Source organism: Rhineura floridana, chromosome 4 (assembly GCF_030035675.1).
Source record: "Rhineura floridana isolate rRhiFlo1 chromosome 4, rRhiFlo1.hap2, whole genome shotgun sequence".
In the NCBI taxonomy this organism is placed as follows: domain Eukaryota; kingdom Metazoa; phylum Chordata; class Lepidosauria; order Squamata; family Rhineuridae; genus Rhineura; species Rhineura floridana.
The window spans coordinates 79820332-79839933 of NC_084483.1; the positions used below are offsets into that span (position 1 = coordinate 79820332).

Here is a 19602-nt window from a genome sequence, read left to right on the forward strand (position 1 = left end):
ATGATCTACAAATTCTTTTTAGCTTCTCTCTCTCTTTAATACAGTAGGGCCCCACTCATATGGCGGGTTATGTTCTGGACCCCCGCTGAAAAGCGAAAAACGCTGAAAAATGGAATTCATTGAACAGAATGGTGTGTGATGTCCGAAAACTGCCGTAAAAGCAGAACAAGCACCGTATGAGTGGGGCTTTGGTCTAATTGCGTCTAATTGAGACTGCTGCATTAGCGAAGCACTGTGAAGCGGGGCCCTACTGTATTTGAATGGCACGTGATACTGACCTTTCCCCCTTCTTCCCCAGCTAGATATGGGAGACCATTTGAGATATATCCTAGATACAGTGGTTGCATTCAGACATGGGGTTTATGATGTTATTTTTCCTGATTATAATGCTAGCGCATCTGTCCTGATTTCTAATGTTCCTTTCACATTGCAGTACTTGTTGTGTGACAAAGCTGTGGTTTTTTAATCAATATACCACCATGTTGCATTAAATGTCATTTTCATCAGTGGGTGTGGTGTGATACAACAATGTGGATATCATTGGACATGTCACCCCCCCCTTCACCCTTTATGTGCCTGTGCGCTTCTATATGCCAGAATTCCACCCCAAATTTCTTTACGTGAGTGGCAGTGGCATGATCCAAACTAAATCTCAGGAAAAATAAAATGACAAACTCCTGCGATTTTCTGGGTTAACAAGATTGAAAACAGTTTTTTTTTCTGGAAGCAATTAACACAGAAATGAGTGCTAAACATCCACTTGATTCAACTAGATTTGCAGAAGTGGCTTTTACGCTGTGTTAAAGATCACATAAAATGAAAATTAACACACATGGAAATGCTGGGAAAATGGAAGAGAGTGTTGGCTGAATGCAGCCAATGTTATTGAATGAATGCAGCTATTAGATTTCCTTTGCCTTGTCTTTAAAAAAATGAACTGGACTTAATCCAGGAATAGTCAGGCTGCCTGACAGCATTTTGGACATGGCCTGTTGATTTTAGTAGCCCAAGATGTTTAATTTACAGCTCTTATTTATATATAGGGTGCCATTCTGGTGTTGTACTTGTACAGAAGTATAAACAAACATTTTTCTTAAATTCATTTTTGGACATTAACGCAATATTGATTCTTCTATCCTTCTGCCGTTAGATCAGTCAAGTGTATCATCTGTAAAAGCAGGGCGGAGGGTAAGTAAGGCTTTGTGAAAACAAATAAGTTCCAACTAAATTCTACTCTGTGGCCTTGAGGAAATGTAAAAGTTGTAGTTGCATTGATTTTTAACCCCGAAAGCCTTTAATTTCCCATTTTTGTTTTGTCGTGCCTGAGCTAACAGATTTATAAGGCATTTCTTTGCATAGTGAAAATCATTTGCCATTTGGTGGAATTGGCTGACATTTCATTTTTGCTGATTGCAGATTATGTTGACATTATTTTGCCAGGCTGTATGTTACATCATTAACATATTGCTCATGAGTTAAAGTTGAAGCGGCTTCACACCAGTAGCACAATACTCCACATTTTCTGCAAGATTACAAGGGGAAAGCACACATCATGGCAGCCCACAACATTTGCACAGATTCATCTGAAACCAAATGGGCTCTGTTGCAGAATAGGGAGTGGCATTTGAATAGATCACCTGAAACAGTGTGGCCTTTTTATTATGTAAAAAAAGCCACTAAAACATATGTTTATGGTCAATAATTGTAAATATTTGTTAAGAAATGAACAGTATTCATGAAATGCTGGGCTTCACAGCTAAGATCATCCCAGTGTGCTAGCGATATAGGACTTGTCAAATAATGGCATGTAATTGCCTTGTTTTGCTGCGTGAAAATGAAGTGCCATCTTCGATCACAGCCTCATTTCAGTCTTCTCAAATTCTGTTGATTTTACTCTGAAATGAGACGCAGCCCGACAGCTATCAGCAGCATCATAAGTTGCGGCAGTTTAGGTTGCTTGAGAGCACCTGTGCAGCATTCAATTAAACAAATTAGTAGTCAAGTGCAAATTCATTCTTCTGAGACATTGAAAGGACCCAGTTGCTGAAGCTCATTTGAAACAAACACCATTTTTTTGTGAGGTTTTGTGATTTTAAGCCATTTTCTCTTACATAATGGCTATGAAGGGGTTTCCATGCCTTCTAGGTTAGAGTTTTGCTATGCATAAAGGAATACTGAGATGATTTCCGTGCTGTTGCTTTCAGCTTCTCTGCTGTGTAATTTGCAAACAAAGGGTCTAGTTCAGTCACTAGTCACTTATCTCCTTCCCCTCCATACCCACATATATTGTTTCTCAGGCTGTTGCTGATTCTTTCTTGTTGATGACTCTCCTGGTTGTAGGATTGCATGCCTGATTGTGTACGTATGGGCCAAGCATCCAATCCTTTATGTTATCCCATTTGTTTCTTTCCTTCAAGTAGCTCAAATCAGGTTGCATCATAATTTTTTTTAATCCCAATCCTGTTGGTTTTGTTGTTATGTGCCTTCAAGTCGACTACGACTTATGGCGACCCTGTGAATCAGCGACCTCCAAGAGCATCTGTCATGAACCACCCTGTTCAGATCTTGTAAGGTCAGGCCTGTGGCTTCCTTTATGGAATCAATCCATCTCTTGTTTGGCCTTCCTCTTTTTCTACTCCCTTCTGTTTTCCCCAGCAATATTATCATCTTTTCTAATGAATCATGTCTTCTCATTATGTGTCCAAAGTATGATAACCTCAGTTTCTAGTGATAGTTCTGGTTTAATTTGTTCTAACAGCCAATTATTTGTCTTTTTCGCAGTCCATGGTATCCACAAAGCTCTCCTCCAACACCATATTTCAAAGGAGTTGATTTTTCTCTTATCCGCTTTTTTCACTGTCCAACTTTCACATCCATACATAGAGATCGGAAATACCATTGTCTGAATGATCCTGACTTTAGTGTTCAGTGATACATATTTGCATTTGAGGACCTTTTCTAGTTCTCTCACAGCTGCCCTCCCCAGTCCTAGCCTTCTTCTGATTTCTTGACTATTGTCTCCATTTTGGTAAATGAGTGTGCCGAGGTATTGGTAATCCTTGACAAGTTCAATATCCTCATTGTCAACTGTAAAGTTACATAACTGTTCTGTTGTCATCACTTTAGTCTTTTTGACATTCAGCTGTAGTCCTGCTTTTGTGTTTTCCTCTTGAACTTTCATCAGCACTTGTTTCAAATCATTACTGATTTCTGCTACTAGTATGGTATTGTCTGCATATCTTAAATTATTAATATTTCTCCCTCCAACTTTCATACCTCCTTCATCTTGGTCCAATCCTGCTTGCCGTATGATATGTTCTGCGTATAGATTAAATAAATAGGGTATTTAAATAAATAAAATACACCCCTGTCTCACACCTTTTCCTATTGGGAACCAATAGGCTTCTCCATATTCTGTCCTTACAGTAGCCTCTTGTGCAGAGTATAGGTTGCGCATCAGGACAATCAGATGCTGTGGCACCCCCATTTCTTTTAAAGCATTCCATAGTTTTTCATGATCTACACAGTCAAAGGCTTTGCTGTAATCTATAAAGCACAGGGTGATTTTCTTCTGAAATTCCTTGCTCCATTCTGTTATGTGACGTATGTTTGCAATATGATCTCTGGTGCCTCTTCCCTTTCTAAATCCAGCTTGAACGTCTGGCAAGCTGTTAGTAGGTTTTATTTATTTGTTAACTACATTTCTATACTGCCTAATATTGTGAACCGCCCAGAGAGCTTCGGCTATGGGGCGGTATATAAGTTTAATAAATAAAAATAAATAAATAAATAAATAGCCAAAGGCCTCTGGACAGTTCCTAAAATTGATGTTAAAACCATAAAATACAAGAATAACAATAAAACACAATCTTCATTTATGCTGAGAGCAGTGACTTGTACAAGGCTACCCAAGTGGGTGTTGTGGTTGAGTTGGGATTTGAACAGACCCTCACAGTTAAGGCCAGCACTCTATCCATTCCACTGCTTTAATGAAGAGACTCATTGAAATTTGACTTAGATGCATTAATTTCAGTGGATCTACTCTGTGTAGGACTTAAGCTGGAGACAACCCTTTGTCAAGAACACATGAGATATATCTCTGCCCTCCCTCCTTCCCTGGGAGGGAGATATGAAGCGTAAGAACCCTTGATCATGACCACTATTAGTCCAGCTCCTCTTTGTGCTTAGCTGGCTTGTCCATCCACCCCCATCTGTCTGGCTTTGCTGAGGTGTTCCGGCATGTTTATTATGCATGAGTTTACCATATGCAAATTAGCTGTGGACCTCTGGTTCATAACACATTGCAGATGTGAGCTTGTGAGTTGAAGACGTTACTCATCACTGAATTTTGCCATTTGTTTGTTTATCCCTTCTTTGCTATTTCCACGGGCTTTGCGAGTAAATCTAAAATGTCATTTATGAAAAAAAGTATTTCACATTTTAGATACCATATGCAGTGGAAGTGCATATTGATTGACTCGCTGATGTTGCATTAGCAGCTACTTATCTCCTTCTCTACACATAGATGATTACTTGTTGCCAAGGAGACAAGAGGATCTTTTCACAAGATGTGCTATACAGAATAAAGAGGACCTTGCCATCCCTCTGCAGAGAATACACCTTAGGCTTATAGCCATCTCCCTTCTCCCCCAAAACAGCCCCCCCCAAGTGTGCTATGTATGCTCAAATTGTCTCTTTCCAGGGTCAGTCTCTATTTCCCATACCTGTCCCTGTCTCTGTGGTGTTCTTATATTTGCCTTTAGGAAAGATTTGGATAATAAAAACAAACAAAAAAGGCAGCAACAATTCACACAGTCCTGTAGTTTGAGGTTTCAGCCCTATATCCAGGATTTCTGGAGGTTTGACCTTACATGCAAAATGTGAGTTGTTGATAACACAAGACAATATATTTTGTTTTTTGTTGCTGGCTTTTGTTTTTGTATGCAGAGCTGGTGCTAGAGGGTGGCCAGGTTGCGCCCTGGCCAAGGTTCCCTGTGGCCCAAAGGGGCCCCTCCTTAGAGTGGGAGGGTGGCACGCCCTTTCCATGATCCGTGGCAGAGTTGGGTCCTGCATCCCAGCTCTGTGCAGATTGTGGAGAAGGAGTTCACGGGCACTCTGCCAATACAGACAGCATAGGCTTCAGTGAGCCCGCCTGCCACCTCTCCCATCAGTGTGAATGCTGTGTGTGCTGTGAATGCATGCCTGCAATCACCCAAGATGGTGGCGGGGGCTTCCCTAATGGGCTGATGTCCGCACCGCCATCTGGGTTGATGGCATGCATGTGTGCTATGCACACATGTCATTTACACGACACTAGAAGTAGGTGGAGTGTGCAGGTGGGCTTATTAGCCCCATGCCACTTGTATAAGGGGGGGTGTTGGGCTATGGCGCTGTGGGCCTAGGGTAGGCTGGTGCCCAAGGGCCCAGTCATGCCTGGTGCTGGTCCTGTTTGTGTGTCTTCTTAAAGCAAGGAATATCCTCCATGGCCTATTGAAATGCAATGAACAAAATGTATGGCAGATGTTTTATTATCCTCTGTGGTTCCATGCTACATAAAGGTTAAAAAAAGCACCAAACATTTTTGGGGAAAGTTTTTTGCTTTCACTCCCTAAAACTGGGGGGAGGGATTCAAACACCCCATTCAGTGGATGTGCCTGGTTTGTTAAATGACAACCCTAGAGTCCTTCAAAATTAAAACCCAGGGTGACAATTGAAAAGGAGAATTTCCAGGTGAACAAAAGTGTAGGTGACTAGTTGGGTGGATGTGGTTTTGGTGCTAGTTGGAAAGTCGCATAAGAACTTGGAGCTCTCTATCAATGGGGACCAAACTTGGCATGTATTTAATAAGTACCAAGCAGTTATGTTAACTTGTTTTTCCTTAACTAATTACAGGCATGGGGGAACCCAGTTCTCACTGTGAAGATGGTGTTGGGAAAAAGAGCTTTTACTTTTCTAGTATGATCTGAATGGAGATTTCCCCCTTCCTCCCAGAGCCATAGGGAAAGGCACCCTTGCATTAGTATGTGGTGGCAGCGGCGGCTTTGATTTTTGTACATTGTATAACCTGAGGCATAGGCAATCAGAAAGCTCTAGCCATTGCAGACAAGATGGAGGAGACTAAAAGTTCAAGATGGGGGTGTGGGGACAAAATGGGGGTGAATGGTGTGTACGTTTATTTATTTATTTGTGATTTAATTTATTGCCAGCCCCTCAGCAGCAGGTCCTACAAAGGGTTACAACAGTTTAAAATTCAGTATTAAAAACAGGGTCAGGAGGTGCGTAGTCAGCATTTACCAAAAGCTGTATAGTGAAGGTGCCAGGTGCACCTGCTGTGGGGAGGGAATCCCACAACTTTAAAAGCTGGGATATACATTTTAAATTTAAAAGATATATATCCCATCTTGCCACTGTAAACAGCCTTCAAGGCTGATATCAACTCCAATTAAGACAAGAAAAGGGAAATTCAGTGTAGTGTAGTGGTTAGAATATTAATAAGAAGACTTGGGTTCAGATTTCCTCATAGTCCTGAAGTTCACTGGTAACTTCAGGCCAGCAACCATCTCTCACTTAATTTACTTCACAGGGGTGTTAAGAGGGTGGAAGGGAGACACGCACCATATATGTCATCGTGACATATATGGGCAGGCTGAAAACATGAGTTTTAAATAGTATGCTGCGCACCACCCTAATCTCCGAGCAATGAGAGATTTCCAGGGGTCCCTGTGCTTGCCCAGGGTTTGGTTTCCTTGGAAAGAAGGTCAGCAGAGACTGTGGTGTCTTTATGAAATATGGTTTATTTATTTACACACATTCCAACCTGAGCTTAAGATGGGGGTTGCGGTTCAAAGCATCAGCAGTCCAATAGATCATGCTTTTCCATCAGGCTTACAGAAGGCATCCTAAAGCCATGATGCAGGGAGCCAGCCTCTCTGCACGTCTCCAGTTCCCAGCCTTTCCTCTGACTCAACTCAAAACGCAAGCCTCTCTCTTAGGCCCCAGTAGGGGCGGGGGATCTGAAGAGTTTCAATAACCATAGGATCTCCCTGGCCCGTTCACAGTTAATGGGCACTTGGCAGACCGCTTAGCCCACCTGTCCATTCTATAGATTAACAAAAGAAACTAATCTGACCAGTGGAGCAGGTTTCTCCGCTGCAGAGCCCACCTCCAGGTGCAAGGTTCCAAATCAGAGGCTGGAAGGGTACTCATAGAAATCATCTATCTTAATCCCCAAACCCCTAACAAGTATTGTTGGACACAAAGATAAGATAATAGTCGGTAGCATGGGAATATTGCATTTGGGGGCTTCCTGTCACTTGTGGTCTGGTTCACACATGCTCTGAACATCATTTGATCATTCAGCACTGATTGCATTTAATATTTGAATGAATGTGTAAAGAGGCTCCACTTATTGAAATGAAAATTGGGTAGGTCAGACACAGTCCTTGTTTACTGGTGCTTACACAAGTTGTGGAAGTCCTTGAATCCCTTAAGACAGGAATGAGAACCTAACTTTTGGTTTTGCTTTTCCATGTGTGCTAAATAAGATCCTCCAAAGACTTGCAAATGCATACTCTCAGACAGGAATTATTCATTCCCCATGAGAGTATAAGGCTGCTTTGGATTTCATAGTAAATTTGACTCAATAACTAGAATTACTGCATTAATATTTAATACTCAATAAAGCCTTGCTCACGTGTAGCTCTTTACACATATAAGGAAACTACACAGGTCTCCTGCAGGGTAGATGAATAAATGTTAGGTAATTATATGGGTTTTTTTAAGGTATGGTGAAAGACAGAAATAAGTAAATTTTGAAACATGTCCTTATTCAAGAGAGAACAGCTTATTTGAAAAGCAGGAAATAAAGATGGAGGTAGACATGGGAGTCTACTATTGTTTATCTGAACAATAACCCCGAGAGGTTGGCTGAGAAATAATGATTAAACCATAAGACCTGCATGAGTGGATTATTACTTGAGATACCCACACCCAAACACAGCATGCTGTCTGTACGCACAGTTGTACACTGACCTAGTTTACACATAACACTATGAGCAAATTTGCAGACTCCCAGGAAGGGGTTGCAGCCCTCCTTTCTCCTCCTGTGGTCACTCTGTTGCTGTATGGAGCTAGGGCATAGTTTACTTTAGTGTGTTGTTGAATCTGGGCCTGTGGTTTAGCTCTCTTTAGCCGAACCATGAGCTGTAACCAAGGTTTATCTTATGATTTACAGGTCATGGTTTGCCTGGGAGCGATGATGATGATGATGATGATGATGATAAATTAATGAATTTCTATCCTGCTCTTCCTCCTTGAAGGAGCCCTGGGTGGCAAACAAGGGACAAAATACTAGAAACACTTAAAAACATCTGAAAAATAAACCATCTTAAAAACTTTTTTAAAAAAATATTTAAAAACACATTTAAAAGCAATTCCAAAGCAGACACAGATAAACCACAAGCCTATTTTGGACAACATGCTAAGCTAAACCTTGGCTTACCTTGGTGCAGCAGCAGAATGACTGAAGAAGGAACAAATCTGTTGCAATCTCTCCTCTGGGAAGCACAAGTTTGCTTGTTCATGCTAAGCAGAAGTCACAGTCTCTTAAGCTTTTGCTGACGTAGTATATAAAATGTGAATAATTCTTGTTCAGGTAGTAGGGGAATAAATTATCCTCGAGGAATTGCACTGTTTACCTATTAAGGTAAACTGTTGCAGATTCAGTGAGGGCTGCATCACATATTATATCTTTTAATGGATATGCAAAATATTTTACAGAACAAAAACTGAACTGCAAAAAATGCAGAATAATACCAAACATGGGGTATTGCTTTATGCATTGCATTCTTAAGATGAACCTATTAAAAATGTGTATATGCACACTTTACATTGTGTGTGTGTGTGTGTGTGTGTGTGTGTGTGTGTGTGTGTGAGAGAGAGAGAGAGAGAGAGAGAGAGAGAGAGCACTTTTCTGCCCTAACCACATGATCATATAGCCCTACATTCAGGGTAACTGAAGTTGGGCATGACTCTGTATTGTTCAAAGTGACTAATGTGAATTGAGCTTCAGTGCTTTTTGAAGTGCAGAGTTGTGCAAACCCCTTTTGTGTTCTTTTTGTCAGTGTACTCTAGATGTAGCTATTCCTCAAAATTTCCTTAGGATGTTTGAGGATACAGGTTATCACTTTTGCTAATGAGAGATATAGCATAAATAAGCTGGTATCTTTTCTTGACTTGAGTTTGGTTGGTGCGTGGCAGAGTACATGTTTTTGGTGTGTGTTGCTCACAGCTCCATATAGTGCAGTGGGATAGTCGACCAATTGTGAATTTTTTCAAAACGATTGTGGATTAATACATGGTGATCATCTTCAGTTAAGGAAGCATGAGTATTATTTGAAATTTAGTGCTGTTGTCCCTTTACCATATGCTGTTAAACTGTGTTTGCTGAGTATGATATAACACTACGTGTCTTCTTGACCCTTTCCCTTTTGGACTTACAGTATTAAAACTTGCTGAGGGATATGACTGAATGGATCCAAGGTGTGGTTAATGCATCTTTGTGGAAGGGATTGGTCCTAGCTACCCTGAAAGAGGCAGTGATCTAACTGCCCCTGAAAAAGTCCACCCTGGACCTATTGGTTTGTGACAACTACTGCCCGGTTTCAAATACCCCCGTTTTCATGAAGGTGATTGAGATGGTTGTGGTGCAGCAATTTCAAGTACACTTGGATGAAACAGATTCTTGATCTACTCCAATCTGAGTTGAAGCCTGGTTATGGGACTGAATCGGCCTTGGTTGCCCTGACCTTTATCAGGAAAAGGACAGGGGGAGTGTGTCCCTGTTGTTTGATCTCTCAGCAGCTTTTGATACTATGGACCATGGTAACCTTCTAAGCTGACTTGATGAGATGGGTATTGGAGGCACTGTTTTACAGTGGTTCTGATCCTATGTCCAGGGTTGGTGTCAGAGAATAGCATTGGGTGATTGCCTGGCAGTTGTGCTATGTGTGCCTCAGGGTGCCAAATTGTCTCTAATGCTATTTAACATATATATGAAGCTGTTGGGAGTGAACATTAGGAGATTTAGGGTGAGGTGTCAGCAGTATGATTATGATCCCCAGGTCTATTTCTTGGGAACATCTGAATCCCAAGGACGAGAGAGGCTGTGCAAGCCCTGGACCAGTGTCTGGACTTGGTGGTGGGCTGGATGATGGCCAGAAAACTGTGTCTGAATCCTAGCAAGATGGAGGTGTTGTGGGTAGGTAGTTCCTGCATCTGGATAATTATTGCCTGCTTTGGATGGGCTTGTATTATCTCGGAAATAGCAGGTTCATAGTCTGGGGTTGCTCTTGGATCCATCTTCATTGCTAGAGGTCCAGGTGACCTCAGTGGCTAGGATTGCCTTTTACCAGCTTCGGCCTTTTCTGGACTGGGATAGCCTGATGACTGTTGTCCATGCACTGGTAACCGCCAGGCTAGAGTACTATAATCTGTTCTGTGCGGGTCCGCCCTTGAGATTGATCTGGAAGCTGCAACTGGTGCAAAATGCAGTGGTGCCACTGCTCTCTGGGGCAGGACATTACCAACAGGTCACCCTGCTGCTGAAAGAATTGCACTGGCTGACCATTAGCTACCACTTCTCACTCCTGTTGTAGAGCACAGTGACTGATGATTTATATATTATTTTAAAATGTTGCTTTGTCATGCTTATATTTGACTTGACTATACAGTCCTTAACATGCCCCCTTGAAATGCACTGAGTGGAATTCATGGCAGCTGTTTTACTGTCCTCTGGGCCTTGAAAACTGTATTCACTGATGACTGCTTGGTCTTCAGTGGATAAAGTCATACTTCAGTAGGAGCTTTTGCTGACCCCAATTAGTTCAGTAATTGCTCTTATAGGAAACTGTGCAGCTTTGGAATGTCTCTGTTATCATGCTGAGAGACAGCAAAAACAAAGTTTTATATAATGAGACTATTTGATTCAACATTCCATCTTCCAATCAATCCCCTGCCCCAACTACATGGCTGAACTACAGTTGCCAGTGAAAACTGTGAATTATTTTGGAGCGTATATTTTGTACCAAAAGGTTACTGTTTGGCCTTGTTGAACAGCGAGAATAAAGAACAAAGATCTTATTTCAGTGTGATCTGTGTGAAAGCACAGACCTCTCATCCCATTGATTCGACTAATTGCCACTTTGCTGTTTAATCATGTATCTGCATAGTATTTTTCTATTGCCTGAATATCTATGACAGATGTAGGGAACCTCAAGCATGGGGCTGAATGATACCTTCCTGGGCCCCATTTCTGGCCCTTGGAATTCTCCCTAGACTACACCCCTTCTTCCCAGGCCACACCCCTTCTTCCTAGCCACACTCTTTACGGTCCCTGCTTCGCTCCCAGAGTGTTTTTGCCTGGATGGAATGTTTCCTTTAACTCTGATAATGCCTGGATGGAGGACTGAGAGGAGTGTGGGCGGAAACTAGCCTATTGTACAGAGGTAAAATTTACATTTGTTATTCTGTCCACTTTTGCCTCTAGCCCCACCCACCACTGGCATGTGGCCCTCAGAAGCTTGCTGAGACAGGAATGCGGCCCTCTGCCTCTATGACAATGGTAATAGTGTAGGAGGTTGGGGCTCACTAAGTGCCTTATCACATAGATGTTTCATCCCGAGGCATTAAATGCAAAAGCCTAGGTGACTTACAGCTGCTTTGGTCAAGTGCACCAGCCACTGAATTCAATATTATTGGCAGGTGCACTTGATCACTAGTTGAAGCTAATCCTTAGATAAATACTTGGCTCTTCAGAATTTTAGTGGGCTTTTTGGAGGGTGGGGTGGGAGACCTCCTAAAGTTTGGGAAGGTGTGAACATTTTGTGGGAGAGTTCTGGTGTGTGTGTTTTCTTACATTTTTATGATGGATTATGAAGTGTTCTTCCCTCCTGTCTTTCCTTCCATTTTAAAACAAAACCAATTTGCTCTGCAAGTGATGGCTTGGTGTGAAGCCCAGCATCCAGGCTACTATTTCTATGCAAATATAGGCCAAGGATGCCCCATGGCAGTCTTTCCCATTGGGTCCCTAGATATTGTTGGACTACAACTTCCATCAGCCCCAGGCAGCATGGCCAATGATCAGGAATGATAGGAATTGTAGTCCAGCATCATCTGGGGACCCAAAGGTTGGGAAAGGCTGCCCCATGGGGACTACACTTGTACACCCATATTCAGATAGGAGCAGCAGCCTGGATTCCACACTCCACACCAAGACATCATTGACAGTGGCAACTTGGATTTATACTTAAATGAAAGGGCAAAAAGAGAAATCCTCACAACATCATAATTCATTAGGATAAAGAAGTAACATTGCACCTAAAATTGCTGTGACTCTTGTGGGCCTTCCAAAAAAGTTGAAAAAATTTGACTCCCCCACTTTCATGAGGGATGAAAATCCAATGGGGGTTGGTGGTGTTAGTCTAAGTTAGTCTAAGTTCTGTTCTAGTAGCATATGAAAGATGGCTTGTATGCTCAGGATTAATCACGATTGCTTGCACACAGCTTATGTGGAGGTTTGATTACATCTGGTCTTTATTGAGAATCTATTCTGATTTGTTTATGGAATGTTTACATGTCTTCTTGTTAATCATTCCTTCATCTCATACTGTTCAGTGTATCTTCCTATCATTTTCCTAAGTGCAAAACATCTGCTGTTGTTGTTGCTTTTAAGTGGGTTTGTTATGCTAGGGTGTCAGAAGGCTTTAATCCACTTTAATTGTGCAGAAGTTCCGTTATGTACTTGAATCCCTCAAAGTAGTGACAGTCTGGAGGCACCCAGAGTAAATACATATAAGACATCTCTAACTACTGCTATTTATGTTAAGATGCCCCCATAGAACCAAAGGGTTGAGATACCCCTTTGCACTGATACCAAGAGCCTCACCCTTTCCTCTGTTGCCACAGATGTAGACATTGAAGTGTTAAGTTTTTAATAGATCAAACTGAAACCAGTTGCCATGTTTTTGTATGCTTCTTGGAGGATGAATGGAATATGAAGATTGGAAATGTGTTATCCATGGTAAATCAAACAACATTAAAAAGGGCATTATAAATAATGGGTCATAAGAAGATGGGATGTTAAGGTTTTCAGAGCAGTAAAACAACTTCCGTGAGGTAGATGAAGTTAAAATGCCGAAAGCTCTGCAGCCAATTGCTTTTCTGCCTCCTCATTAACACTTTTCTATTAGACTGTTGATGGCCTCCCACTCAGATCAAGAGTGCTTCCGACTGTTTACTGAATCTGGGGATGCACCCTCTCTATTTATATCAACGTGTTATAATGTAAGTACAAGCTAGGTTTCAAGGAGGCAAGCTTCCACCATGGTTCATTGCTTGAAGCACGGCAAGAGACATGGTTCAGATGCTGCATGCAATAAACCAGACTGGAATTAAAAAGTTAGCCCTACAGTTATAGCTATAAAATCTACTGGAATAACATGGGGTGGGGGATTCTCATTAGCAGCAGGATAGCTGCTAGTTTGCATGTGCTTCACATTGTAAGTCTGGGGCACTCCGTTCCATTTGATTTGATGGTATTTCCTAGTGTTTGGATGGTCTGTTGGTATGCCATCTCAAACAAAATACCAGCCAGTGAAGGCTAGTCTAGTAGAGCTACTGGGGATTAGCCCAGCATTTAAAAAAAAAACATGTTTTCTCAAAATCTCAAAGCCATACTCTTTCCTGTCCCATATATCCTTCCATAACCCATTTCAACATAGATGTTTTTTGAGGGTCATTCTCCAATATTCTGGCCTGTCAGCGACTTCACCACTCAGCCAATCAAACTCCAAAAGTATTGCTATGGTCAGGATGTCCAACCCATCTCACTGCAGGCAAAAAAATCCACTTTTTACTCTTTCCCCCCAAATATTTTTATTAATTTTTCAGGATGAACAACATACAGCATATTATTTTATCTTTTATTTATTTATTTATTTATTTATTAAATTTATATACCGCCCGACTAGCAATAGCTCTCTGGGCGGTGAACATAAAACAGCATAAAAATACAATAAATAACAAAACAATACTAAAATACAAGCAACAATCCAACACAATAAACATTTTTAAAATTAAATCAGTGTAACTTAAAATGCTTCAGAGAATAGGAAGGTTTTGACCTGGCGCCGGAAGGAGAGCAGAGTCGGCGCCAGGCGTACTTCCTCAGGGAGACTGTTCCATAGTTCGGGGGCCACCACTGAGAAGGCCCTAGATCTTGTCATCACCCTCCGGGCCTCCCTGTGAGTTGGAACCCGGAGGAGGGCCTTCGTAGCAGAACGTAGTGCACGGGCCGGTTCATATCGGAAGAGGCGTTCCGCAAGGTATCGTGGTCCCGCACCGTATAAGGCTTTATAGGTTAATACCAACACTTTGAATCTAGCCCGGAAACATATTGGCAACCAGTGCAAGCTGGCCAGAACAGGTGTTATATGCTCGGACCGCTTGGTCCTTGTCAGCAATCTGGCCGCCACATTTTGCACTAGTTGTAGCTTCCGAACTGTCTTCAAAGGTACATGCTTTCTCGACTAAACAACCAAACATAAAATATAAACTTATGCATTGTGGTTCTTTAAAGAGGTAAAGTTATCAAATAAATTAATTGGAGAACAGTACTCATATTGGAAGCGTCTTACTAACACCAGCATTTTCATTATAATGTATGTTCATAACCTCTCCACATAGTCCCATGCATACACGGAGGATGAATGACCCCTTCTTTTTTGTTAACAAAGTTGATGAAGGCAGGGGCGTCACTAGGGCGGTGTGGCAGGTGTGGGCCGCACCGGGTGACACCCCCAGATGGGGGTGACGCCCAGAGCCGCCCCCCCAGGCACCGCCTAGGCACCAATGAGAGCCTTCGCGTGGCACGCCGGCTGCCTTCCTCGGCTGTTAGAAGGTGGAAGTGGCGGCAGCGAGGCAGTGGCGCGCTCCCAGGCCCTGTTGTTCGGCTGCGCACTCCCAGAGGCTGTGTGCACTGTGTGCGCGCGATCGCTCACAGTCTCAGAGAGAAGGCGCTGCGGGCTGCACTGGGTGACACCAACCCTAGTGACGCCACTGGATGAAGGGAGACCATATTTTCTCAAACTTGTCATTTTTTGTTAAACTACAGACCACCCTTCTATACTGAGTCGAGTGTTGCGATAGGGCAATCTCCCACAATCTTTCTAACCAGCCTGAATGTGAGGGCCCCATGGGATCCCTCTAGTACTTCACTATTTCCATATGGCTGCAGTAATCAATAAAGCAATCAGCTCCTATGTTTTACTTTAGAGTTCAAATCACTTTCTAAAGATATCAGTGCCAAGGACTGGTCTTTAACTACATTCTGAAGCATCACTTGGGATACTTCAGTGAAAATATGCGTCCAAAATTTGAATACCACCCTGCAGTGACACCATAAATGAATTAGCGTTCCTCGTTCATTACATCCCCTCCAACATAAAGGTGTCACTTGACCTGTGATTTGAGAGAGTCTAACTGGGGTCCAGTGCCATCTTAATAGGGTTTTGATTGTTGCCTCTTGTATTCGGGCAGATGTAGTTTTCAGGGTGGGAGATGACCATAGATTATTCCATTTAGCTTCTATATGAATGTTCAGGTCATCTTCCCAAGCCCGACAAAAGGTATCAGTGTTTCCCATTTTATCATTCACAAGTCTCTCAAATATATGAAAGAGGCTGATCCTTTCAGTGCAATGTTAGAAGTACAATGATGCTCAAATTAAGTAAGGGAGCGAGGATAAGCCCTACTCCTTATTAACCTTTTAATGAAAGTCATAACCTGTAGAATACTAAACCAATTAATTCGGAGACCACACAGGCTATGTCTCAAAGAAGTTGCTGTTATTGGGTGACCCCTTTCCACTAGATCCCTGATCCTGAACAATCCTCTCTCTTTCCAGTCTTGAATCTGTTGATATTTTTCAGGAGAGGAGGATTCTGGATGGCCAAGAAAAGGGATTAAGGGGGAGTCCCTTGGGGCTAATTTTTTTTCCCCATCTTTTCCAAGCCACCATGGTGGCATGAGTAAAGGGATTTACTATTTTATGAATGGAATGGCTGCCCATGACAGATGTGAAAAGGGAACTGCTTTTTTCCTCTTATTGGGGCAAACGACTATGTGCAGTTTTTCCCTCCCTCCTGTTGTCATTATCTCACTCCTTTTAAAGTATCTTACCTTAATTGGGCTACTTTTTGGGTAGCCCAGGGAGCTATTCTGAGCATACTTCAGAGCTGTTTCCTTTTAGACCACACCTGCAAACTCTTTGAAGCTCACTCTTCGTGGGCAGGAGAAGGACATGGCTGAGCAGCTTTTTTAAAAATAGAATTTGTTGAGAGAAAGGGACTGGGGAGAGTGAGGTGAACACAGACACAGCGTAAATCTCCCTCTATGATAAATATGTATGTAGCTTTTACTTTTCTACACTGTTGCATATTTGTAAATGAGGGATAGGAGGACTGAGAGGAAAAATGGTGGATTGTGGACAGGTTGCATGTGCACTGCAACTTGCCACAGCTTGTGTTGGTAGCTGCCTTGTGCCAGGAGGAGGTTAATACAGTCTCCTGATTATGAATGCTGTGGCACACACACACCCCATCACTGTTGTGGTGCTGCTACATGGGGTGAATTTGGGAGCTGAGGACAGATCTCTTCAGTCTAAAAGGAGAGAGTCTGTGGTATGTGCAGGCTGGGGCTTCAAGTTCTCTCCCTGATCCTGTTGCTGCTGAGTCCAGGCTCCACCAGACTGTAGGCCAAAAGGAGAGTCTGGTCTGTCCAGTTCTGGTGAGGAGGGTAGGGAGGTGAAGAATGCTAGTTTAGAAAGAAAATCTCCTTTCTTTTGAGACCACCCTTGTGTATTAAAACCTGCTGATATGATAAAGGCATTCCCCTCCTGGGTTGTTATGTGAACATTCACAGTTTGTCATGGAAGATGTAGGTGAGACCTACTTGCTAGGTAAGGGCTACAGGCTGCAGTTATTGCTATGATGTGTTCTATAAATAATTCCCTCCAGGAGCAGCCTTCAGATTTTCTGAGGGGAAACTCTGGACTACTTTACAAGGTCATAGGCATCAAATTTGTTGGAAGTGGAGCAAGAGCAACTCCTGTTTGGGTTCTTTTGTTTGTATTCCAGAAGGAAGATAGAGTTAGGATTCTGCAGCTGGCTAGGCTTGCCTACCTTTACCTGTGCTCTTCTCTATCTTAACTTCCTTCCGTTGTAAACTGATATGCTCAGGGAAGCTGACCTGCCCCTCCTTCCTTTGTCTACTTCTTCCACTGTCTGAGGAGAGAGTGCTGTCTCTCCTGAGCCATGAGGGCAATACCCAAGTCTAGGCATTGCACTCCAACTTAGTGTTAGAAGTAGGTATGCCTTTCCTATCTACTATGTATTTCTATAAATAAAGTAGCTTTTCTTATTTTACTAAGTCTTAAGTCTCAGTGATCTAAATGCAGGGTAAAAGCCTGCTGCTTAGGTAAATACACACACTGGCACATACGCAGCTCAGACGCTGAGTATCTGCATATTTCCATAACAAAATTGGGAGATTGCTGTTTTTTGGAACTGCATTTCTCCAACAATAAATGTATTTACACGTGTAGTGTGAATGTTGCAGCTCCCGTGGCTCTTGCTTAGAAGCTACATGAATACCATGTTGAATTGATGTGAGATTTCAGATCTGTGACTATAATGCAATGTATCTGATGTTACTTTGAGGTAACTTATTTGAGAGTTCTAGGGTATCTTGTATGTGATCTATGGAAATTCTAAGGAATCCTGGTTTGTATGTTTTTGTTTGTACTCAACTGTCTTGGAGTAAGATGTAAAAAGGATGGTGGCAAAATCTGATTTCTATGCAGACGTACATAAGAGTAAGCTCCATCTAACTCAGTGGGACTTGCTTTTGAATAAACATCCATAGGATTATGTTGCATGGCTGTTCCCTTGCTAGGGAACACTGCTCAGTTGAACATAAACTGTCATGTCCTGCTACTCTGCTTCACATAGGTATCTCGTAGAGAACAGATTGGGATTTTGGTCTGCTCCAGCATGATTTTGTATGTTCTTATGCTTAATGCCATTTGGCCTTGTCGAAGCAGCCCTACCAAATTCAGAGTCCACAAGCCCCCATTGGTACCAGCATTCAGTGCTGTGGGTCCCAGTTGCACCAGCTTCTGGTTTGTTTTCTTCCTCAGTGCTACATTGTTGGTTCTGCAACAGTGCAGGAACCCTCTATAAGCATTGACTATTGACTGAAGCAGCAGTCCTCCTTTGTCTTTTGACAAACTCAGGGCCAATTTGCTAACTTTGGGATTGATGAGTCTCAAATAATAAATTCTAGTTGGAAAATTCTGATATTTAGAAACAGAAAATATATTGTGTTAATTGAAGGAGGCACAATAATACAAATCAGAGGAGCAAAGAGCTTGACAGCAGAAAATTGTTGGTTGCATGGCTTACAGTTAGGTTCCAATTTTAAATGAGTCAACAGATAGATATGCTGTTCATAAGTTATTTTATAGGCCTTGGATCTGGCCATGTTAAGAACAGTTTTGTTTGCTTTTGTTCAGACTGGTATTTGTTTTCATACCATTTGTGCATGCCCTATCCTTTCTTGGACTCTGAACTGTTTTGAGGTGCTTTGATGAGTGAGAATGAGACCATCAGCCTATTGCAAAAATTGTCAGATGAAAATATACTTTTAAAACCAATTGAGTAGTGTGTACCTAGAGTGGAAGTAGTATGAGAAAGATCTTGTATTTGATAAACACAACAAAGTAACTTAAACAGACTTGAAAGTATACATTGTCTACAATGTGTGATGCTTAGGTAGCACAAATCTGCAGTGTTTTTAGTGTAAAATATGACTATTAAATCATTGGTTAGTAGGAGATAATTTTCAATGGATGCCAGGCTAAGTGAAGATGTATTTGGCTCCTCCTGCCATATCCTTCCATGACACTGCTAGTGGTAAGACGGTCTGAGATACAAGGCATGTGATAGAGCAGGGGTTTCCAAAATGGTCTGCAGACCACCGGAGGTCCATGAGTTTCATACAGGTGGTCCGTGGTGCATCTGTGAATGTGTAGTTGGAGATGGGAGACAGCACATTAATTACATTCAGTATTCATATTGATTTGTAATTGCATTTTTATTGCTTCTTTTATTTCTTACATTGTATTCTATGGAATTCAAATTGTAATACAATATATAAAAGAAGCAATAAAAATACAATTAAAATCATACAACATCTAGAATTGCATTACAATTGCTACAACAGGCAGAAAAATAATTAAGTGGCCCACCAAGACTTTCTGCAATTTCAAGTAGTCCATGAAAAATAAGGGTAGAGACACTCTTACTGTTGTGCCAGTTCCAGTGCATCTCTTCCTTTCTTTTCTCAAAATGGGAGCACATGACACTAGTCAAACCCCACCTGTTTTTACTCCTAAAAACTTATTGGATCAACGCCAGTGCATTTTTTAAAAAAATCAGCTTCAGGCAGGTTTCTCAATTGATTGGTAGATCGACTCCTTTGTCTTCC

At 41.9% G+C, this 19602-nt stretch overlaps 1 protein-coding gene across 11 annotated transcripts in view; it reads left to right on the forward strand.

Annotated features, from left to right (window-relative positions):
* GRIK2 (glutamate ionotropic receptor kainate type subunit 2) overlaps nt 1–19602 on the forward strand; it is a 614747-nt gene that overhangs the window by 35278 nt on the left and 559867 nt on the right. For 10 of the 11 annotated variants that reach the window (XR_009762209.1, XM_061623432.1, XM_061623434.1 and 7 more), the window contains exon 2: nt 1151–1188. The exons of the other annotated variant lie outside the window; for it this stretch is intronic. Coding sequence is in view for 9 of the 10 variants with exons in the window: in XM_061623432.1 (XP_061479416.1) it covers nt 1151–1188 (38 nt within the window). In the remaining variant the exon portion in view is untranslated. The remainder of the gene's footprint in view (nt 1–1150; nt 1189–19602) is intronic. 11 annotated transcript variants of the gene reach the window in all.